General features: G+C 35.1%; 1 protein-coding gene across 1 annotated transcript in view; it reads right to left on the bottom strand.

Annotated features, from left to right (window-relative positions):
* The window catches only part of LOC150110034 (uncharacterized), a 135,237-nt gene that overhangs the window by 42,710 nt on the left and 73,829 nt on the right, over nucleotides 1-18,698 (bottom strand). The window contains exon 7 of the mRNA XM_090399796.1: nucleotides 12,442-12,517. Within this exon, the coding sequence (XP_090255922.1) occupies nucleotides 12,442-12,517 (76 nt within the window). The remainder of the gene's footprint in view (nucleotides 1-12,441; nucleotides 12,518-18,698) is intronic.

Here is an 18,698-nt window from a genome sequence, read left to right as displayed (position 1 = left end):
GATGTTCACACAGTGCTCCTTCTGGTCAAAGTCAAGACACGGCAAACAAACTTGGCAGTGACACGATGTGTGTTCAAATCTCTCATGATAATCACTTCAGCCGCTCCACACGAAATCCCAACTCTGTCAACAACTTACTGGATGGCGATGAATCGATCTGCACAAATGATCTGTTGAATTTTTTCATCATTTTTGTTGGTTATGCTGGTGGACGGTCGTCCCAGCTCCTCGTCATCCTCCAAAGTGGTTCTGCCTTTCTTAAAACATGAGTGCCACTTAAAACACTGAGTCTGGCTCATAGCTTCATTTTCATATGCTCATCATCATCATCATCATCATCAAATTCCTGCCATGTACCCTCAAGGGGTGTACAGGATATGACAGTACTACATGAAAAAATTACATCATTACTAACTTCCTATCTACAATTTTCCTCCAAATCAGTCTGTTACTTGTCAAGACTCCAACATTATCAGATCTTATATTTCTATCGTCTAAGGCACTTTGTACCGTATCAATCCACCTATATCTTGGTCTTCCTCTGGGTCATTTTCCTGCCAACCTGGCAGAGAACACTTGTTTTGCTAATCTTTCCTCTCCCATTCTATTTAAGTGAGCATACCATCTGAGATTAGCTCTGCTAACGCATTCCTGGATGCTGACAATGTCAAGTTCTTTCCTAATATCCTCATTTTTAATATGATATTGCCATTGATGCCATCTGTTCACGCCTCTAATCTTTCTCAGGACTCTCATATCTGCGGTCTCTAGTCTTTGGTCAAGTGTTTTACTTCTGACCCAGCTCTCAGATCCATAAGTTAAAATTGGTTTGAACACAGTCTTGTATACAGCTAATTTAGTGTTCCGACTAATTTCTTTCTTATTCCATATGAATTTATTCAATTGACTTCCCACGATACCAGCTTTGCTGATTCTGTTGTCTATTTCTATATTTAGTTTACCATCTTCAGTAAAAATTGTGCCTAAGTAGCTGAAATGTTTTACTTGTTCCACAGGTTCTCCATTCACAACACAGTTGACATTTTCAATGATTCTGCCTATTTTCATTGTCTTTGTCTTTTTATTGCTGACCTTCATACCATATCTATTACAACAGCTATTCAATTTAGTCAGAGAATCTTGCAGACTTGTAGCGGATTTATTTAGAAGTATAACATCATCCGCATAAAGCAAAGAGCTGACATTAATATCTCCAATTTTGATATCAGGTTTAATACCACATTCCTTCATAATGTGATCCATATAGATAATGAATAACAGAGGGGATAATGTACATCCTTGTCTCACACCAGATTTAACATTAATCCATCTTCCTGTACTTCCTTCAATTCTAACTGCTGACTCACAACTCAAATAAAGACTAAGTATTGCTTGATATAATGTCCAATTGACACCATATAACTGCAGCGTATTGAATAGATTCTCTCTTGGCACCTTGTCATATGCCTTTTCCAAATCGACAAAACTTAAATACAGATCTTTGTTATATTCCCATGCTTTCTCGACTATTTGTCGTAAAGTGAAGATCTGATCCTGACAGCCTCTATTTGGCCTGAATCCAGCTTGTTCTTCACCAAGCTTTTCTTCCACAATTCTTCTCAACCGTTTCTCAAGTATACTTGCATAGATCTTGCCAGGAACACTCAGTAGGGAAATACCTCTGTAATTCTCACATTCAGTTTTATTTCCCTTTTTATATATGGGTACTATGAGAGCTCTACTCCAATCATCGGGAATTCGTCCCTCTGTCCAGGCTTTCTGAACTATGCAGTGCAGCCACTGTAAGACTCTTATACCACCATACTTCAGCATTTCTGGTCGAATATCATCTACTCCTGCTGCCTTTCCACATTTCAAGCCTTTGATGGCTTTTTCTACTTCAAGTATGGATATGTATTCCTGACTGCATGCCTGGTCAGTGTTTTTTATCACTGTGCTGTCATCACTGCTTGTTTCATTTAGCAGTTTTTCAAAGTAATTACTCCATACTTCAAGGATATCTTTTTCTCCTGTTTTCATTTCACCTTTATCATCTCTAATTCCTTTTACAGCACTCTTTCCTCCATTCCTAAGCTTCTTCAACAACCTCCAGAATATTTTGCCACCTTCTTGATATTTATTTTCTATATTCTTGCCAAAGTCCTCCCATGACTTTTGTTTAGCTAGTTTTACACACTGTTTAGCTTTCTTACATTTGTCTCTGTATTCTGTAAGAGTAAAAGCTGACTTATTTGCCAGGAACTTTTGATATGCTTTCTTCTTTTCCTTCACTGCCTCTTTAACTTCCTGTGTCCACCAGGGAGTTCTGATTTTTTTATCTTTGCACACAACCTCACCACATGCCTCTCTGGCAGAATCAATCAATGTTTCCTTCAGAGTTTGCCACTGAATCTCCAAGGTTTGATTCCTGTTCTCAAACTCTTTCATTTTCTTTTCAATAATATTTCTGTATTTTAGTCTACAGTTTACATCTGAGAGCTGCTCAACTTTTATTCGCTTTAAAACTTTCTTACATGTTATTCTTTTCAATATGAAATTCAATTTTATCCTGCTCAAGACTAAATAGTGATCACTTCCAATTTCAAATCCTCTGTACACTCTGGTGTCCTGCACCAGGGAGAAAACATCACTATCAACAATAACATAGTCAATGAGACTTTTCTTATTCCTAGCCTCTTCTCTCCATGTGAATTTGTGCACATTTTTATGTTGGAACATGGTGTTAGTAATAACCAGTCCATGTCCTGAGCAGAAATCCAACAGATATTTGCCATTATTATTAGCTTTGCTCTTTTCTCCAAATTTTCCCAAAATATTTTTGTATGTCTCACAATCATTTCCTACTCTACTATTTAGATCCCCAACAAGGACCAACTTTTCCTTTTTCATTGTGTCAGTTGCTTTTTCTAAAGCCTCAAAAAATTCCTCCACTTCTACCTTAGTAGAACCTTCTGTGGGACCATAGGCACAAATAAGTCTCATTGTCCAGTTCCTCATTCTCATATTTGCCCACATTACTCTACTTGAGACTGACTGCCATTCAAGAAGATTAGCCTCGTATTTTGTTTGAATACTATGGCTACTCCTTCTTTTCCTTGATTGTTATTGCCTGAATATAACATTTTGTATTTATTGTTCAGAAAGATCTCACCAGTTTTGGTCTTTTTTTGTTTCAGTCACCCCTATTATGTCGATCTGGTACTTATCTAATTCCTCAGCTAGCTCCATTTCTTTGCCATTCAGGCTTCTTACGTTGATAGTACCGATCTTTAACTCTGGTGATGTTGAGTTGGGGTTTGTTGTCAGATTTGTTCCAGTAGCTGACTTTTCGCTGTTCGCCCTGGTTCCCTGGCGAAAACAACGGGGGCCTTGTTTAACCGGGCAACGCCCCAGCCGGCATGAAATTTTGTCATGTTGTACCATCATTTTTTATTTTGGTTTAACCAATAAGAATACAATTTGGTCAGCTAAATCCCAAATTGCCAGCCCATCCTCGTTCGTTCAGTATCAAAGTAGATACCCAACAGGGTGCACCACGAGAAGGTGAGGATTGGACATTAGGTCAGAAGCCCTGGTCGGTTCTCCTCTCAGTTATACAGCTTTGACCCTTAAGCACCCCTTTTTTTCATATGCTTGACTAAGTAATTCAAGAGTGTCTGTAGCAGATTTCCCCAGTTTTATGCAAAATTTTACATTTGTCCTTTGTTCTAATTTCGCGTTCATGGCAAAATCACATGATAAGAATTACATGTCATGAGTTCTGGAGCACACAGTTCAACAATGTCTACACAACTGATACCTAGCACTGTTAGACTGTAACTTGATCTGTCACCAAGTATCCAGCACAGCCCAGTTTCTTTTTGATAGCACCTTGTATGTCCTGTGAGAGGTTTGGCTACAGAGCAATGGTTCAAGAGTAGTCTAAGTAATTGAAGACAATGGATCTAGGAAAGAGAGAAGCAATGTGTAAGGATTTGGAAGTTGAGAAAAATACTTAAAATCCTCTAGGAGCTGAAACATTGGATTTAGGAGGTCAGAATATCAATCTTAAACAGAAGCTAACCTGACAAGCAAAGTCAGAACCAGTACACCCCCCCCACACACATACACACACCGAATTTCCAACAGAACTCTAGGTGAGTTTTGTTAGTTTATGTTTGGAGATTGATCTAAATGCCAAATACCAAAGATGGTATACAGCTTACTTTTATTCTAATAGAAATTCAATGTAAGAGTTGGACCTCTCAAATCCTCAGAGATCCCTAAAAAACTCTTGCAGCATCTAATATGTAACAGCTAAGACATTTAACTCAAATGCCAAATAAAATCTTGTGATTATATGTAATTTTTTAAAGTTAGGTTTAAAAAGCATCATATATTTGATAGTTTCCTCGTGATGACCAAAGTTATGCATTTATGAGGGAGTGCTGAAAAGTTCTGATAAACACCTAGAACAAAAATTATATTAAAGCAACTGATATAACCACAAGAAAGAACATATCTTAAAACCCTTTAACCCCGATGTTTCAGCAAATTATAATAATCTGTTCATTTTCTTTTGGGATATATAAGAAGCCATATAAAAAGGACTACAGATGTGTGAAGGCATAATTGTAAATGGAAGAAATATAGCATTTAAAGTATGCTGACAACATAGAAAATATCCTGACCAAGCTACAAACAAGTAATAAATATGATATGAAAATCAATGATAATAGGAATTAAAAGGGAAGCAATCCAAATAAAAATAGGAATCAATAATACAGAACAAGTAAAGCAATTCAATTACCTAGGATCAATGAACAATGAAGACAGACTATTTCGAAACCATAAAACACAGAATCAATAATGGATAAATAACAATGGGCAGACTACAAAAAATATGGAACAATAAAAATTTTAAGCAAAGAACTCAAAGATATATAAAACAATGATAATTTCCAACAGTACGCTATGGCTCAGAATGCTGGATCTTAAGAAAAAAAAGAAAAGTAGTAGTCTCAATGCTTTTGAAATGAAATGCCTAAGAATAATCAATAGAATAAACTGGACAGAAAGAAAAACAAATGAAAAAGTCAGAGAAGAATTTAACTTTAAAGAAACGATAATTACAGCACTAAAAAAGAGCCAACTAGGATGGTTTGGACATGTTTCAAGAATGAACCCAGAAAGACTACCAAACACATTGTACATTGTAAAGACTACCAAACACAAACTGTCCTTCAATTCTACCATTAAATGGCAGAATTGAAGGTCAGCCCAGCAGAGGAAGATCAAGAAAGAAATGGATTGACAACATTAAAGAAAGCACCCACTTGAACTCCATAAAAAGACAGTAGACAGAAAGAAATGGCAAAAATTCGGGTTGAGTTCTTTGAGGAACTCAACCCGTCATGAGCGGAAGAGAAGAAGACACGCCAGGTGTTTTGAAGAAATTTGAAGACAGAAGTGTAGGCCATTATTGAGTATTTTGTGCAGCAAGAAAAGTCCGTAACTGAGATTCACCGAACTCTGCATGACATTTTAGGGGGGCTGTGCCCCAGCATATCCAACAGTTGCCAGCCAAATTTAAAACTGGGCATCCTGAAACAAAAGAATCCCCCAGGTCTCGAAGACCCTCCACTGCCATTACACCTGAAATCATTGATGCAGTGTATGCCATGATCCTTGATGACAGACAAATGCCAGCCAAAAACATTGCAAAGACTCTGGGGATATATATCCAGGGAATGAGTTGGGATCATTATCCCCCAACATCTGAACATGCGAAGTGGGTCTCCAAATGTTTCAATCCTAACCAAAAGAGAGAATGTGTACTGACATCTCAAGGGATTTTTGGTCATTTTGAGATATAAGGTGCAAATTTTTTGGCTCGTATTGTGACTGTTGATGAAATATGGCTTCATCACTATGACTGAGAGACCAAACAACATTCAATGGAGTGGAGACACAAAGATTCTTCATGGCCAAAGAAGTTCTGAACCCAAAAGTCAGCAGGGAAGGTTGTTGCCACTGTCTTTTAGGATATGGATGGTGTAATCCTTACCATGCATCCTCAAGGGGGTGTTTAGGATATTATGATAGAACTATATGAAAAGCTTACATCATTGCTAACTTCCACCAACAATTTTCCTCCAAATCAATCTGTTATCTGTCAAGACTTCAACATCAGCAGATCTATATTTCTGTCTTCTAAGGCACTTTTTACTGTATCAATCCACCAATATCTTGGTCTTCGTCTGGGTCCTTTTCCTACCAACCTGGCAAAGAGCACTTGTTTTACTAATCTTTCCTCTCCCATTCTGTTTAAGTGACCATACCACCTGATATTAGCACTGATAACACATTCCTGGATACTACTAATGTCAATTCCTAAAATATCCTTGTTTTTAATATGATATTGCCATTGATGCCAACTGATCACACCTCCAATCCTTCTCAGGATCAAGTGTTTATTTCTAACTCGGCTTTCAGATCCATAGGTTACAATTGGTTGGAACACTGTCTTGTATACAGCTAATTTAGTGTTTTGACTAATATTATTATTATATCACACCTCCAGGGAGTCCAAAGAGTCATCGAGGGAGGGCATCAACTCCACGTCTCACTACTCAACCAACCTTCATCATCTAACACCAACGCCATCTACTGCCGACTACCACCACTAATGCTGTCACAGACAATCACAAACATCCATGCCCACAGCGGGATTCGAACCCACAGCCTTTAATTTCTCTCTTATTCCATATAAATTTATTCAGTTGATTTCCTACCATACTGGTTTTGTTAATTCTGTTCTTCACTAAGAATTATGCCTATGTAGCTGAAATGTTTTACTTGTTCTATAAGTTTTCCATTCATGATGCAGTTTATATTTTCAATGTTTCTACCCATTTTCATTGTCTTTGTGTTATTGCTGATGATGTTGTTGTTCTCTTGTCCTTTGAAGAGTCTTAGATGTTTCCATGTGCTGATTTTAATACTATATTTATTATAACTGTAATTCAATTTAGGCAGGGAATCTTACACACTTGTACTGGATTTATTTAAAAGTACAGCATCATCTGCATAAAGCAAAGAGCTGAGATTAGAATCTCCAATTTTGATATCAGGTTTAATACAGTTTTCCTTCATAATGTAATCCATATAAATAATGAATAACAGAGGGGATAATGTACATCCTTGTCTGACACAGATTTAACATCAAACCATCTTCCTGTACTTCTGTCAATTCTAGCTGCTGACTAACAACTCAGACTAAATATTGCTTGATGTAATGCTCCACTGACACAACATAACTATAGCATTTATTGAATAGGTTTTCTCTTGGCACCCTGTCATATGCCATTTTCAGGTTTACAAAATTTAAATACAGATCCTTGTTATATTCATATGATTTCTCAACTATTTCTCGTAAAGTGAAAATCTGATCATGACAGCTTCTATTTGGCCTGAATTCTGCTTGTTCTTCACCAAGCTTCCCTTCTAAAATCCTCAACTGTTTCTCAAGTATTACTTAGATAAATCTTACCAGGAACACTCAATAGGGAAATACCTCTGTAAATCTCACATTGTTTTATTTCCCTTTTCATATATGGGTACTATGAGAGTTTTACTCCAATCATCTGGAATTCGTCCCTCTCTCTCTCTCTAGTCCTTCTGAACTATGCAGTGCAGCCACTTCAAGACTTTTATGCCTCCACATTTGAGCATTTCTGGTCAAATATCATCTACTCCTGCTGTCTTTTTTAAATTCAAGTATGGATATTTCTGACTGCATGCCTGGTCAGTGTTTTTTTACTACTGTGCTGTCACTGATTGTTTCATTTAGAAATTTTTTGAAGTAATTACTCCATACTTCAAGGATATCTTTTTCTCCAGTTTTCATGACACCTTTATCATCTCTAATTCCTTTTACAGCACTCTTTCCTTCATTTTTGAGCTTTTCAACAGCCTCCAAAATATTTTGTCACCTTCCTAATATTTATTTTATGTGTTCTTGACAAAGTCTTTGCATGACTTTTGTTGAGCTAGCTTTACACACTGTTTAGCTTTCTTACATTTGTTTCTGTATTCTCTAAGAGCACAAGAGACTTATTTGCCAGGAACTTTTGATAGGCTTTTTTCTTTTCCTTTACTGTCTCTTTAACTTCCTGTATCCACCATGGAGTTCTGATTTTTCTATCCTTGCAGACAACCTCACAAGGCCACATCTGAACTATCACATGCCTCTCTGGCTGAATCAATCAATGTTTTCTTCAGGATTTGCCACTGAATCTTCAAGGTTTGGTTCCTGTTTTCAAACTCTTTCATTTTTTCTTGAATAACATTTGTGTATTTTAGTCTACAGTTCATATCTGAGTGCTGCTCAACTTTTATTTGCTTTAGAACTTTCTTACAAGTCTTCTTATATGAAATTCAATTTTATCCTGCTCAAGACTAAATGGTGATCACTTCCAATTTCAAATCCTCTGTAAACTCTAGTGTCCAGTGAGAAAATATCACTGTCAGCAATAACATAGTCAATCAATAAGACTTTTCTTATGCTTTGCCTCTTCTCTCCATGTGAATTTGTGCACATTTTTATGTTGGAATACTGTGTTAGTAATGACCAGTCCATGTCCTGAGCAGAAATCCAACATATATTTGCCATTATTATTAGCTTTGCTCTTTTCTATCCAAATTTTCCCAAAACATTTCTGTATATCTGATAATCATTTCCTACTCTATTTAGATCTCCAACAAGGACCAACTTCTTTTCCTTTTTCATTCTGTAAGTTTCTTTCCCTTAAGTCCCAAAAAATTCATTCACTTCTACCTTATTAAAACCATCTGTGGGACACAAATATCAGAATTCCCCATTCTGATATTTGTCCACATGACTATACTTGATATTGCCTGCCATTCAAGAAGATTAGCCTCATATTTAGTGTTAAATACTATAACTACTCCTTTTCCCTGAACTGTTAGCAGCAGTTTATTCAACAGCTCCAAAGGAAAAATGCTGCAGGAATCTCTGCCTCGCCCACCCTATTCGCCAGACCTGGCCCCAGCTATTTCCTATTCTGAAATTTAAAGAAACACTTGAAAGGAACAAAATTTACCACAGATGATGAAGTCATATCTGTAGCTGAGAACTGGTTTGTGCAACAAGGGAAAGACTTTTTTCTCAGAGGACTGCGAATGATGCAGCAGCATGCATTATAACAAGTGCACAACACTTCGTAGGGAATATGTAGAATAATGTGTAAGTTACATGGTTCTATCTCAATTCCTTCACACACCCTCATATACTGAAATATGCCAAAGCAATAAAACAGTACGTATTAAGCAGGATGGTTTTCAGCAGACAATTGCTAAAAACATTATTTGGAGCCTCCTATCTAAAATGGGATGATACCCTTTTACATCCATTACCACGCTAACAGCAACTCTAAAATGGCTCATGCTAGACAGACTAAGTTAAAAATAAATTGTTGTTCATTCAATGAATGAACAAAAATAGATGATTATTGATTTTATCCAATAATAAATGCAATTCAACGCAGTGAATTTTTGAATCTCCTATCATTCACAATATCAAGATAAAAAGAGCATTTTGGCTATTGGGCTTTGGTTTGTTCGGGTTCATAATACCATATATTCCGGTGTACAAGTCGACCTGGCATATAAGTCGATATTGGAATTTTTTGAGTTTATTTGAGATTTTATTGTATACTCGTCATTTTTTATAGAAAAATTTTTAAGTAAAATTTTTATACAGGCGTGAACCACTAGGATCATAACTGCCTTTTTGTCTTTCCATTCTTTGTTTTAGCAAAAGATATAAAATACCTAGTTGACAAAAGAAATTTTATTTTGCATTAACCAGTTAACCAATAATGAACTAAAGTGCAATGGTTCCTTTTAAAAGAATGAAATATGACGTGAGCTTTAAGTGCAAAGTGATTAAATTTGCAAAAGAAAATACTGTGTTTAAATCAAGGGGATATTAAATCCCACACTGTTTTAAAACCGAATAAGAAACTCAAAGATTGGAATCAGAGAGTTTCATGCTGAATATAGTATAGTAAACTATAAAAGTATCGGTGACTACTAGCGTGAGCTAATATCCCCTTAATTTAAATAATGTTTATATCACCGAAATAAAGCCTATTGGCTCTTTATATATTTAAGTAACTTAATGGGTGCACCTTTTTGACAACTCATATAGCAGAGTACATACGTTATTTTCGCTATACCCCTTGGTATTAATTTGGTCTAGCTACACACTGATGAAGCCCCAATAAAAGCTGAAACCGGTCTGGGTAGTAACCTCCCACCATAATGTAATAACAGCATACATTTCCTAGGAAATGTGTTTTACATTATGAAAAATACCAAGAATAGCGATCAGAACTTTACCACCTTTGCTACGAGTTGCCCGAGTTTGTACTACGTACTTGGACTATGTGCATTAGCTCACGCTAATAATCGCCGATACTTTTATAGTTTACTATACTATATTCGGCATGAAACTCTCTTATTCCAATCTTTGAGTTTCTTATTCGGTTTTAAAACAATGTGGGATTTAATATCCCCTTAATTTATATAATGTTTATATCGCCGAAATGAAGCCTATTGACTCTTTATATATTTAAGTTACTCACTGTGTTGCTGCACGTCAGTTTGGAGTAAACAAAGCACTAGTTTGCGATTGAAGAAAAAATGAAACTTTAATAATGAAAATGCCAAAAAATAAGTGCACATTACGGAAAGGAATTTCTAAGTGGCCTATTCTGGAAAATAATGTTGCAGATTGGGTTCAAAAAAATTGCCAAAATGGACTCATTATAATGAGAAACAATATTCGTTTATTTGCTTTGAAGTGGAGCAAAGCAAATAAAAAGGACAGTGCAAAGCTACAGTGAGTTGGTTTAGCCGGATTATGGAAAGGAAAAATTTAGTGCTTCGACTAAAAACGAAAATTGCACAGAAGCTGCCAAAGGATTTGGATGATAAGTTATTAAGTTTTCAAAGATTTATAATTACTAAAAGAAAGCAAAAAAATTATTTATTGTCTCAAATCGGAAATATGGATGAAACTCCAGTTATGTTTGACATGATCGGGAATAGAACAGTAGAATTGAAAGGAAGTAAAACTATTTCTTTAAAAACAACTGGACATGAAAAAAGCCGTTTCACAGTTGTACTTGCTTGTATGGCTGATGGTACTAAATTAAAACCTATGATATTTTTTAAAAGAAAAACAATGCCGAAGATCGAAATTCCAAACGTTTTTGTCCATGTTCATGAGAATGGTTGGATGGACGAAGCAGGAGTTAAGCTGTGGATAAAAAATATTTGGAATACACGACAAGGTGATTAAAAATCCAAACAGTCTTTTAATGTGGGACATGTTCAAATCCCATTTAACGGAGAGCACAAAATCTTTATTAAGAGAGAATAATACCAATATGGCAGTGATTCCAAGTGGGTTAACTTCACTAGTGCAACAACATTTGTATAAACAAGCCATTTAAAGACAGTTTACGAAAACAGTGGAATGCGTGGATGCACGAAGGAGAGAAAAATTACACAAAAGGAGGACAAATGTGACATGCATCTTTGGTAAATATGTGTGAATGGGTAGCGAAAGCATGGGATGAAATAAAACCAGATACAGTAATAAAATCTTTTAAAAAATGTGCTATATCTGACAAATTAGATGGCTCTGAAGATGATTTTGTTTACAATGATGACGAAATTGATGCTAAATCTGATGGAGAAAACGAATACAATTTATATGACAATATACTGGACGAAATTACAGAACCAGAGTACAGTGAACTTTTCATACATTCAGACAGTGAAAATTAAATTTTAATTATGTAATTACCTACCTATTTTCTTTTGTAAATAAATAATTATATAAACATGTAAATAATTTTTTCTGTAAATAAATTTGATAGTTGAAATATTTTTATTTATTTATTCTTTTTGTATATTGCTAATAAATTTAACAGAGTATGATACGTACTAGTTTTTTCTTGGAAAGCAATCAATTTTTGATCAGGCATATAAGTCGACCTAAAAAATTTAGTACTTTTTTTTTTTCAATGCTGAAAAGTCGACTTATACACCGGAATACACGGTACTATAAATTTGCTATAACAAAGTTTGCTATAGCACAATATGAATATATTTATTCCAAAAACACTCCGGCTCTATTTTATTTCTCCAATTTTCTTTTCTTTTTTTTCCCCTTTCTATATATTATAGCATAATTAATAATAAAAAAAAGTTTAGAGTAAATGTAAAAAAAAGGGGGTAGAGAATGGTTTTATCTAAGCTTATTGAATTAGGCTCACAAGATGAGAAATGAATAAGCACAAATACAATTAACACATGCATGAATTAATGATGATATTTTAAACAAACCTTTCACAGTCAAGTCTTCCCACTGATAGTGCCGAAGGTTCAATGAAGTTAAAAAGAGAACAGCCTGTTCTTCAAACTGAAAAAATTAATAAGATGCAAGTTTAGCATTTGCAGAATACACTGATTGTTTCATAATGACTATGTGAAGATACCACAGTAAAATTCTTGTTATGGTTTATAGTAATAGTACAATTAGACTTCAAATTTGAAATTTCAGAGACAACATAATGCATGATTTCTGAAATCATGCATTATTTTGTCTCTAAAATTTCAGAAATCATGCCTATCTTAAAAATAAAGGGGCAAAAGGATAAATATGACAGTTTTTACTAAGTTGTATAACGTTTTGCAAGGACAGCAGTAATCTTTTTGAAAATATATGAATTTTGATGAGGAAAAGAAAAAAAATGATGTTTTTAAAAATAAAGCTTTGTAGTGACTTTCATTAGCACCGAAATCTTCTGCACACATGACATCTTTAAAATTCACTTTACTTTTATCAACACTTTTCAACACACCCTCACATACTGAAAATATGCCATAGCAATAAAACAGTACGTAGAAAACAAAGCAAAGATTTTCTATTATGTTGACATTTTTACAAAAATATTTAAATTACAGTACTTGGCTGAAGAATCCTCCATACAAAAAAATCAGTGTCAAAATATTAAATGAAGTAAACATAAATTAAACAGAAAGTTGTTTAATTTATGTAGCTTAATATCCTATAGGTATTTTAACAGTGAAAATAAAATACTTTAACAAAAACATTTAATTGCATTTCTTAAACCATGTTTTATTTAAATTATACATATTTTTGGTCTTAAGGGGTGCTTAAGGGTCAAAGCTGTATAACTGAGAGGAGACCTCCACATAGCCTTTAAAGGAATGCGGAGAACCGACCAGGGCTTCTGACCTAATGTCCAATCCTCACCTTCTCGTGGTGCACCCTGTTGGGTATCTACTTTGATACTGAACGAACGAGGATGGGCTGGCAATTTGGGATTTAGCCGACCAAATTGTATTCTTATTGGTTAAACCAAAATAAAAAATGATGGTACAACATGACAAAATTTCATGCCGGCTGGGGCGTCGCCCGGTTAAACAAGGCCCCCGTTGTTTTCGCCAGGGAACCAGGGCGAACAGCGAAAAGTCAGCTACTGGAACAAATCTGACAACAAACCCCAACTCAACATCACCAGAGTTAAAGATCGGTACTATCAACGTAAGAAGCCTGAATGGCAAAGAAATGGAGCTAGCTGAGGAATTAGATAAGTACCAGATCGACATAATAGGGGTGACTGAAACAAAAAAGACCAAAACTGGTGAGATCTTTCTGAACAATAAATACAAAATGTTATATTCAGGCAATAACAATCAAGGAAAAGAAGGAGTAGCCATAGTATTCAACACAAAATACGAGGCTAATCTTCTTGAATGGCAGTCAGTCTCAAGTAGAGTAATGTGGGCAAATATGAGAATGGGGAACTGGACAATGAGACTTATTTGTGCCTATGGTCCCACAGAAGGTTCTACTAAGGTAGAAGTGGAGGAATTTTTTGAGGCTTTAGAAAAAGCAACTGACACAATGAAAAAGGAAAAGTTGGTCCTTGTTGGGGATCTAAATAGTAGAGTAGGAAATGATTGTGAGACATACAAAAATATTTTGGGAAAATTTGGAGAAAAGAGCAAAGCTAATAATAATGGCAAATATCTGTTGGATTTCTGCTCAGGACATGGACTGGTTATTACTAACACCATGTTCCAACATAAAAATGTGCACAAATTCACATGGAGAGAAGAGGCTAGGAATAAGAAAAGTCTCATTGACTATGTTATTGTTGATAGTGATGTTTTCTCCCTGGTGCAGGACACCAGAGTGTACAGAGGATTTGAAATTGGAAGTGATCACTATTTAGTCTTGAGCAGGATAAAATTGAATTTCATATTGAAAAGAATAACATGTAAGAAAGTTTTAAAGCGAATAAAAGTTGAGCAGCTCTCAGATGTAAACTGTAGACTAAAATACAGAAATATTATTGAAAAGAAAATGAAAGAGTTTGAGAACAGGAATCAAACCTTGGAGATTCAGTGGCAAACTCTGAAGGAAACATTGATTGATTCTGCCAGAGAGGCATGTGGTGAGGTTGTATGCAAAGATAAAAAAATCAGAACTCCCTGGTGGACACAGGAAGTTAAAGAGGCAGTGAAGGAAAAGAAGAAAGCATATCAAAAGTTCCTGGCAAATAAGTCAGCTTTTACTCTTACAGAATACAGAGACAAATGTAAGAAAGCTAAACAGTGTGTAAAACTAGCTAAACAAAAGTCATGGGAGGACCTTGGCAAGAATATAGAAAATAAATATCAAGAAGGTGGCAAAATATTCTGGAGGTTGTTGAAGAAGCTTAGGAATGGAGGAAAGAGTGCTGTAAAAGGAATTAGAGATGATAAAGGTGAAATGACAACAGGAGAAAAAGATATCCTTGAGGTATGGAGTAATTACTTTGAAAAACTGCTAAATGAAACAAGCAGTGATGACAGCACAGTGATAAAAAACACTGACCAGGCATGCAGTCAGGAATACATATCTATACTTGAAGTAGAAAAAGCCATCAAAGGCTTGAAATGTGGAAAGGCAGCAGGAGTAGATGATATTCGACCAGAAATGCTGAAGTATGGTGGTATAAGAGTCTTACAGTGGTTGCACTGCATAGTTCAGAAAGCCTGGACAGAGGGACGAATTCCCGATGATTGGAGTAGAGCTCTCATAGTACCCATATATAAAAAGGGAAATAAAACTGAATGTGAGAATTACAGAGGTATTTCCCTACTGAGTGTTCCTGGCAAGATCTATGCAAGTATACTTGAGAAACGGTTGAGAAGAATTGTGGAAGAAAAGCTTGGTGAAGAACAAGCTGGATTCAGGCCAAATAGAGGCTGTCAGGATCACATCTTCACTTTACGACAAATAGTCGAGAAAGCATGGGAATATAACAAAGATCTATATTTAAGTTTTGTCGATTTGGAAAAGGCATATGACAAGGTGCCAAGAGAGAATCTATTCAATACGCTGCAGTTATATGGTGTCAATGGGGCATTATATCAAGCAATACTTAGTCTTTATTTGAGTTGTGAGTCAGCAGTTAGAATTGAAGGAAGTACAGGAAGATGGTTTAATGTTAAATCTGGTGTGAGACAAGGATGTACATTATCCCCTCTGTTATTCATTATCTATATGGATCACATTATGAAGGAATGTGGTATTAAACCTGATATCAAAATTGGAGATGTTAATGTCAGCTCTTTGCTTTATGCGGATGATGTTATACTTCTAAATAAGTCCGCTACAAGTCTGCAAGATTCTCTGACTAAATTGAATAGCTCTGTTGTAATAGATATGGTATGAAGGTCAGCAATAAAAAGACAAAGACAATGAAAATAGGCAGAATCATTGAAAATGTCAACTGTGTTGTGAATGGAGAACCTGTGGAACAAGTAAAACATTTCAGCTACTTAGGCACAATTTTTACTGAAGATGGTAAACTAAATATAGAAATAGACAGAATCAGCAAAGCTGGTATCGTGGGAAGTCAATTGAATAAATTCATATGGAATAAGAAAGAAATTAGTCGGAACACTAAATTAGCTGTATACAAGACTGTGTTCAAACCAATTTTAACTTATGGATCTGAGAGCTGGGTCAGAAGTAAAACACTTGACCAAAGACTAGAGACCGCAGATATGAGAGTCCTGAGAAAGATTAGAGGCGTGAACAGATGGCATCAATGGCAATATCATATTAAAAATGAGGATATTAGGAAAGAACTTGACATTGTCAGCATCCAGGAATGCGTTAGCAGAGCTAATCTCAGATGGTATGCTCACTTAAATAGAATGGGAGAGGAAAGATTAGCAAAACAAGTGTTCTCTGCCTGGTTGGCAGGAAAACGACCCAGAGGAAGACCAAGATATAGGTGGATTGATACGGTACAAAGTGCCTTAGACGATAGAAATATAAGATCTGATAATGTTGGAGTCTTGACAAGTAACAGACTGATTTGGAGGAAAATTGTAGATAGGAAGTTAGTAATGATGTAATTTTTTCATGTAGTACTGTCATATCCTGTATACACCCCTTGAGGGTACATGGCAGGAATTTGATGATGATGATGATATTTTTGGTCGTAAAATGTTAAAAAATATAAGACTTATTGTTAAACTGACCATAGATTTTTAATTTATACGTATGTTCGTACAATATTGCCTACTGGTTTCGCTAGTAAGCTTTCTTAAGCTTCCCCATAATGACAATGTGACCGAAAGTTGAATAAATAACAACTACTACATTTATAAATTACACATGGACTCAAATATTAGTTAATTTGATAATTACATGGTAGTCCTGCAACTGTGAAAAATGGCAACTTATTATTATTTTTTTAAAAGAGATTCTGATTTCATCATATCTGGTATCCTGAAGAAATATACACGCCATTGTAATAATACTAGACAACTTTACATCATTACTATTATACAATAAATAAATTTTCAATTTATCAGTCTACCAAATCTTTAAATTTTGATCCAATTTTGTTTTTATTAAAGCCAGATTTAGCCTCCCTGAACTTTCATCAAGCAACAGCCCTACTAACATCTGTTTTGCATTTTTGCATTTCTTATAATTTATTTATTTATTACTTATACACGCCATTGTAAATACAATAAATACAATAAACTATCAACAAGTCCTTCTGACCAAATCTCCACAGAAAGAGTGCTGCACTAAAGCAATTATCCACTATAGCAAGCAACAATTGATTGTATTACATTTACATTCAGGAAACCTGAGCAATACAATTATTGCATAATTATTATGTCAATATCTATGTATGGCAATATTTTTTTATACTATGCAAAGTCTGACAGCATTCAATATTTACTTCAGTTTCACTAAATTTCCAGCTATGATTTACACTGTTATGACAAGGTTAATAACTTCCCCTTAATCGAAATAAAATGAACTGATTACATGAAACACAATCATTAACTTGGACCATTATGTCCAAGTTAATGATTGTGTTTCATTAACTTGTACCAGTTTATACCAGTCAAAAAAATTTGCTATCATGCATCTGGAGCAATTATAAAATAGGCCTTAAACCTGGTTTTCCCTTTCAGTCATTTCTGACCTCCATATGAGACCGGCTAACTCACCTTTAGTCGAAAGAGACCAGATAAATGTTCCTCTCACGTCACTGACAAGAATCAAACCCAGGTCTTTACGACCAAAGGGCTTCGTCTATACCAGTGTTTCTCAACTTTTTTTGGATCATGCCCCACCTCAACGTCTCGAAGATTTTGATTCCCCCTCCAGCATAATAGTTAGCCAAATTCTGAAAAAGTATAATATAAATATGTACATGTACATTTTCTAATTGCCCCCCTGTGGGGGCGTACGCCCCAAGTTGAGAAACACTGGTCTATACTGACTGAGTTATGGAGGCTCCTAGGCCTTAAAAGAGATTCCAAAAAAAAAAAAAAAACTGACACTCGTACATTCACCAACAAAAAAAAAACAGACTAAAAACATTATTAGGTCCAGATGCCTGGACACAATTTTCAGAAAATATCCAATCCCAAATTAATGATTACACAAAGGTTGATTGAAACTCACCATAGAAAAAAATGGAACACCTTGACAAACCCCTATAAAAATAAAAATGTAGCTTCCAACTCTTCTGAAAATACTACAACACAATTTACACCAAACAACCCGATTAGAAATTTATCAAATTATAACCCCATACCTGATGTATTTATCAACTTAAACAAAGGTTTACATTTTACCATATCCCCAAAATATGTATCAAGCAAAGATGTGATCATTGAAAACCAGGCAAAACTAGAAACAGACCCAAATAAAGAAGTAATATTTCATAAAATAAATAACACCATCAATAAAAAAATAAAGTAACATTACTCCTAACTTGGGGGAAGCTTTGATATCAAAAAAAGAACCTGGACATTATGATCGTGAAAGCAGACAAAGGCAACATAGTGGTCATTAAAATATAACTGATTATCAAATAAAATAGCAGAAATTTTGAATGATCAAAACACGTACCAAAAAATTCAAAATGACCCCACTCCTAACTTCATAAAACAGACTGATAACATATTACATGAATTAAAAAAATCAAAATAATATAGATAAAACAATAATAGGAAAAAAAAACGTACCCAAGACCACTCAATCT

This window comes from Typopeltis vanoorti, chromosome 1 (genome assembly GCF_054136105.1).
Source record: "Typopeltis vanoorti isolate ZY-2024b chromosome 1, IOZ_Tvanoo_1.0, whole genome shotgun sequence".
NCBI lineage: Eukaryota > Metazoa > Arthropoda > Arachnida > Uropygi > Thelyphonidae > Typopeltis > Typopeltis vanoorti.
Note: the sequence above shows the minus strand (reverse complement) of the source record. Positions and strands in the feature narration are given on the sequence as shown.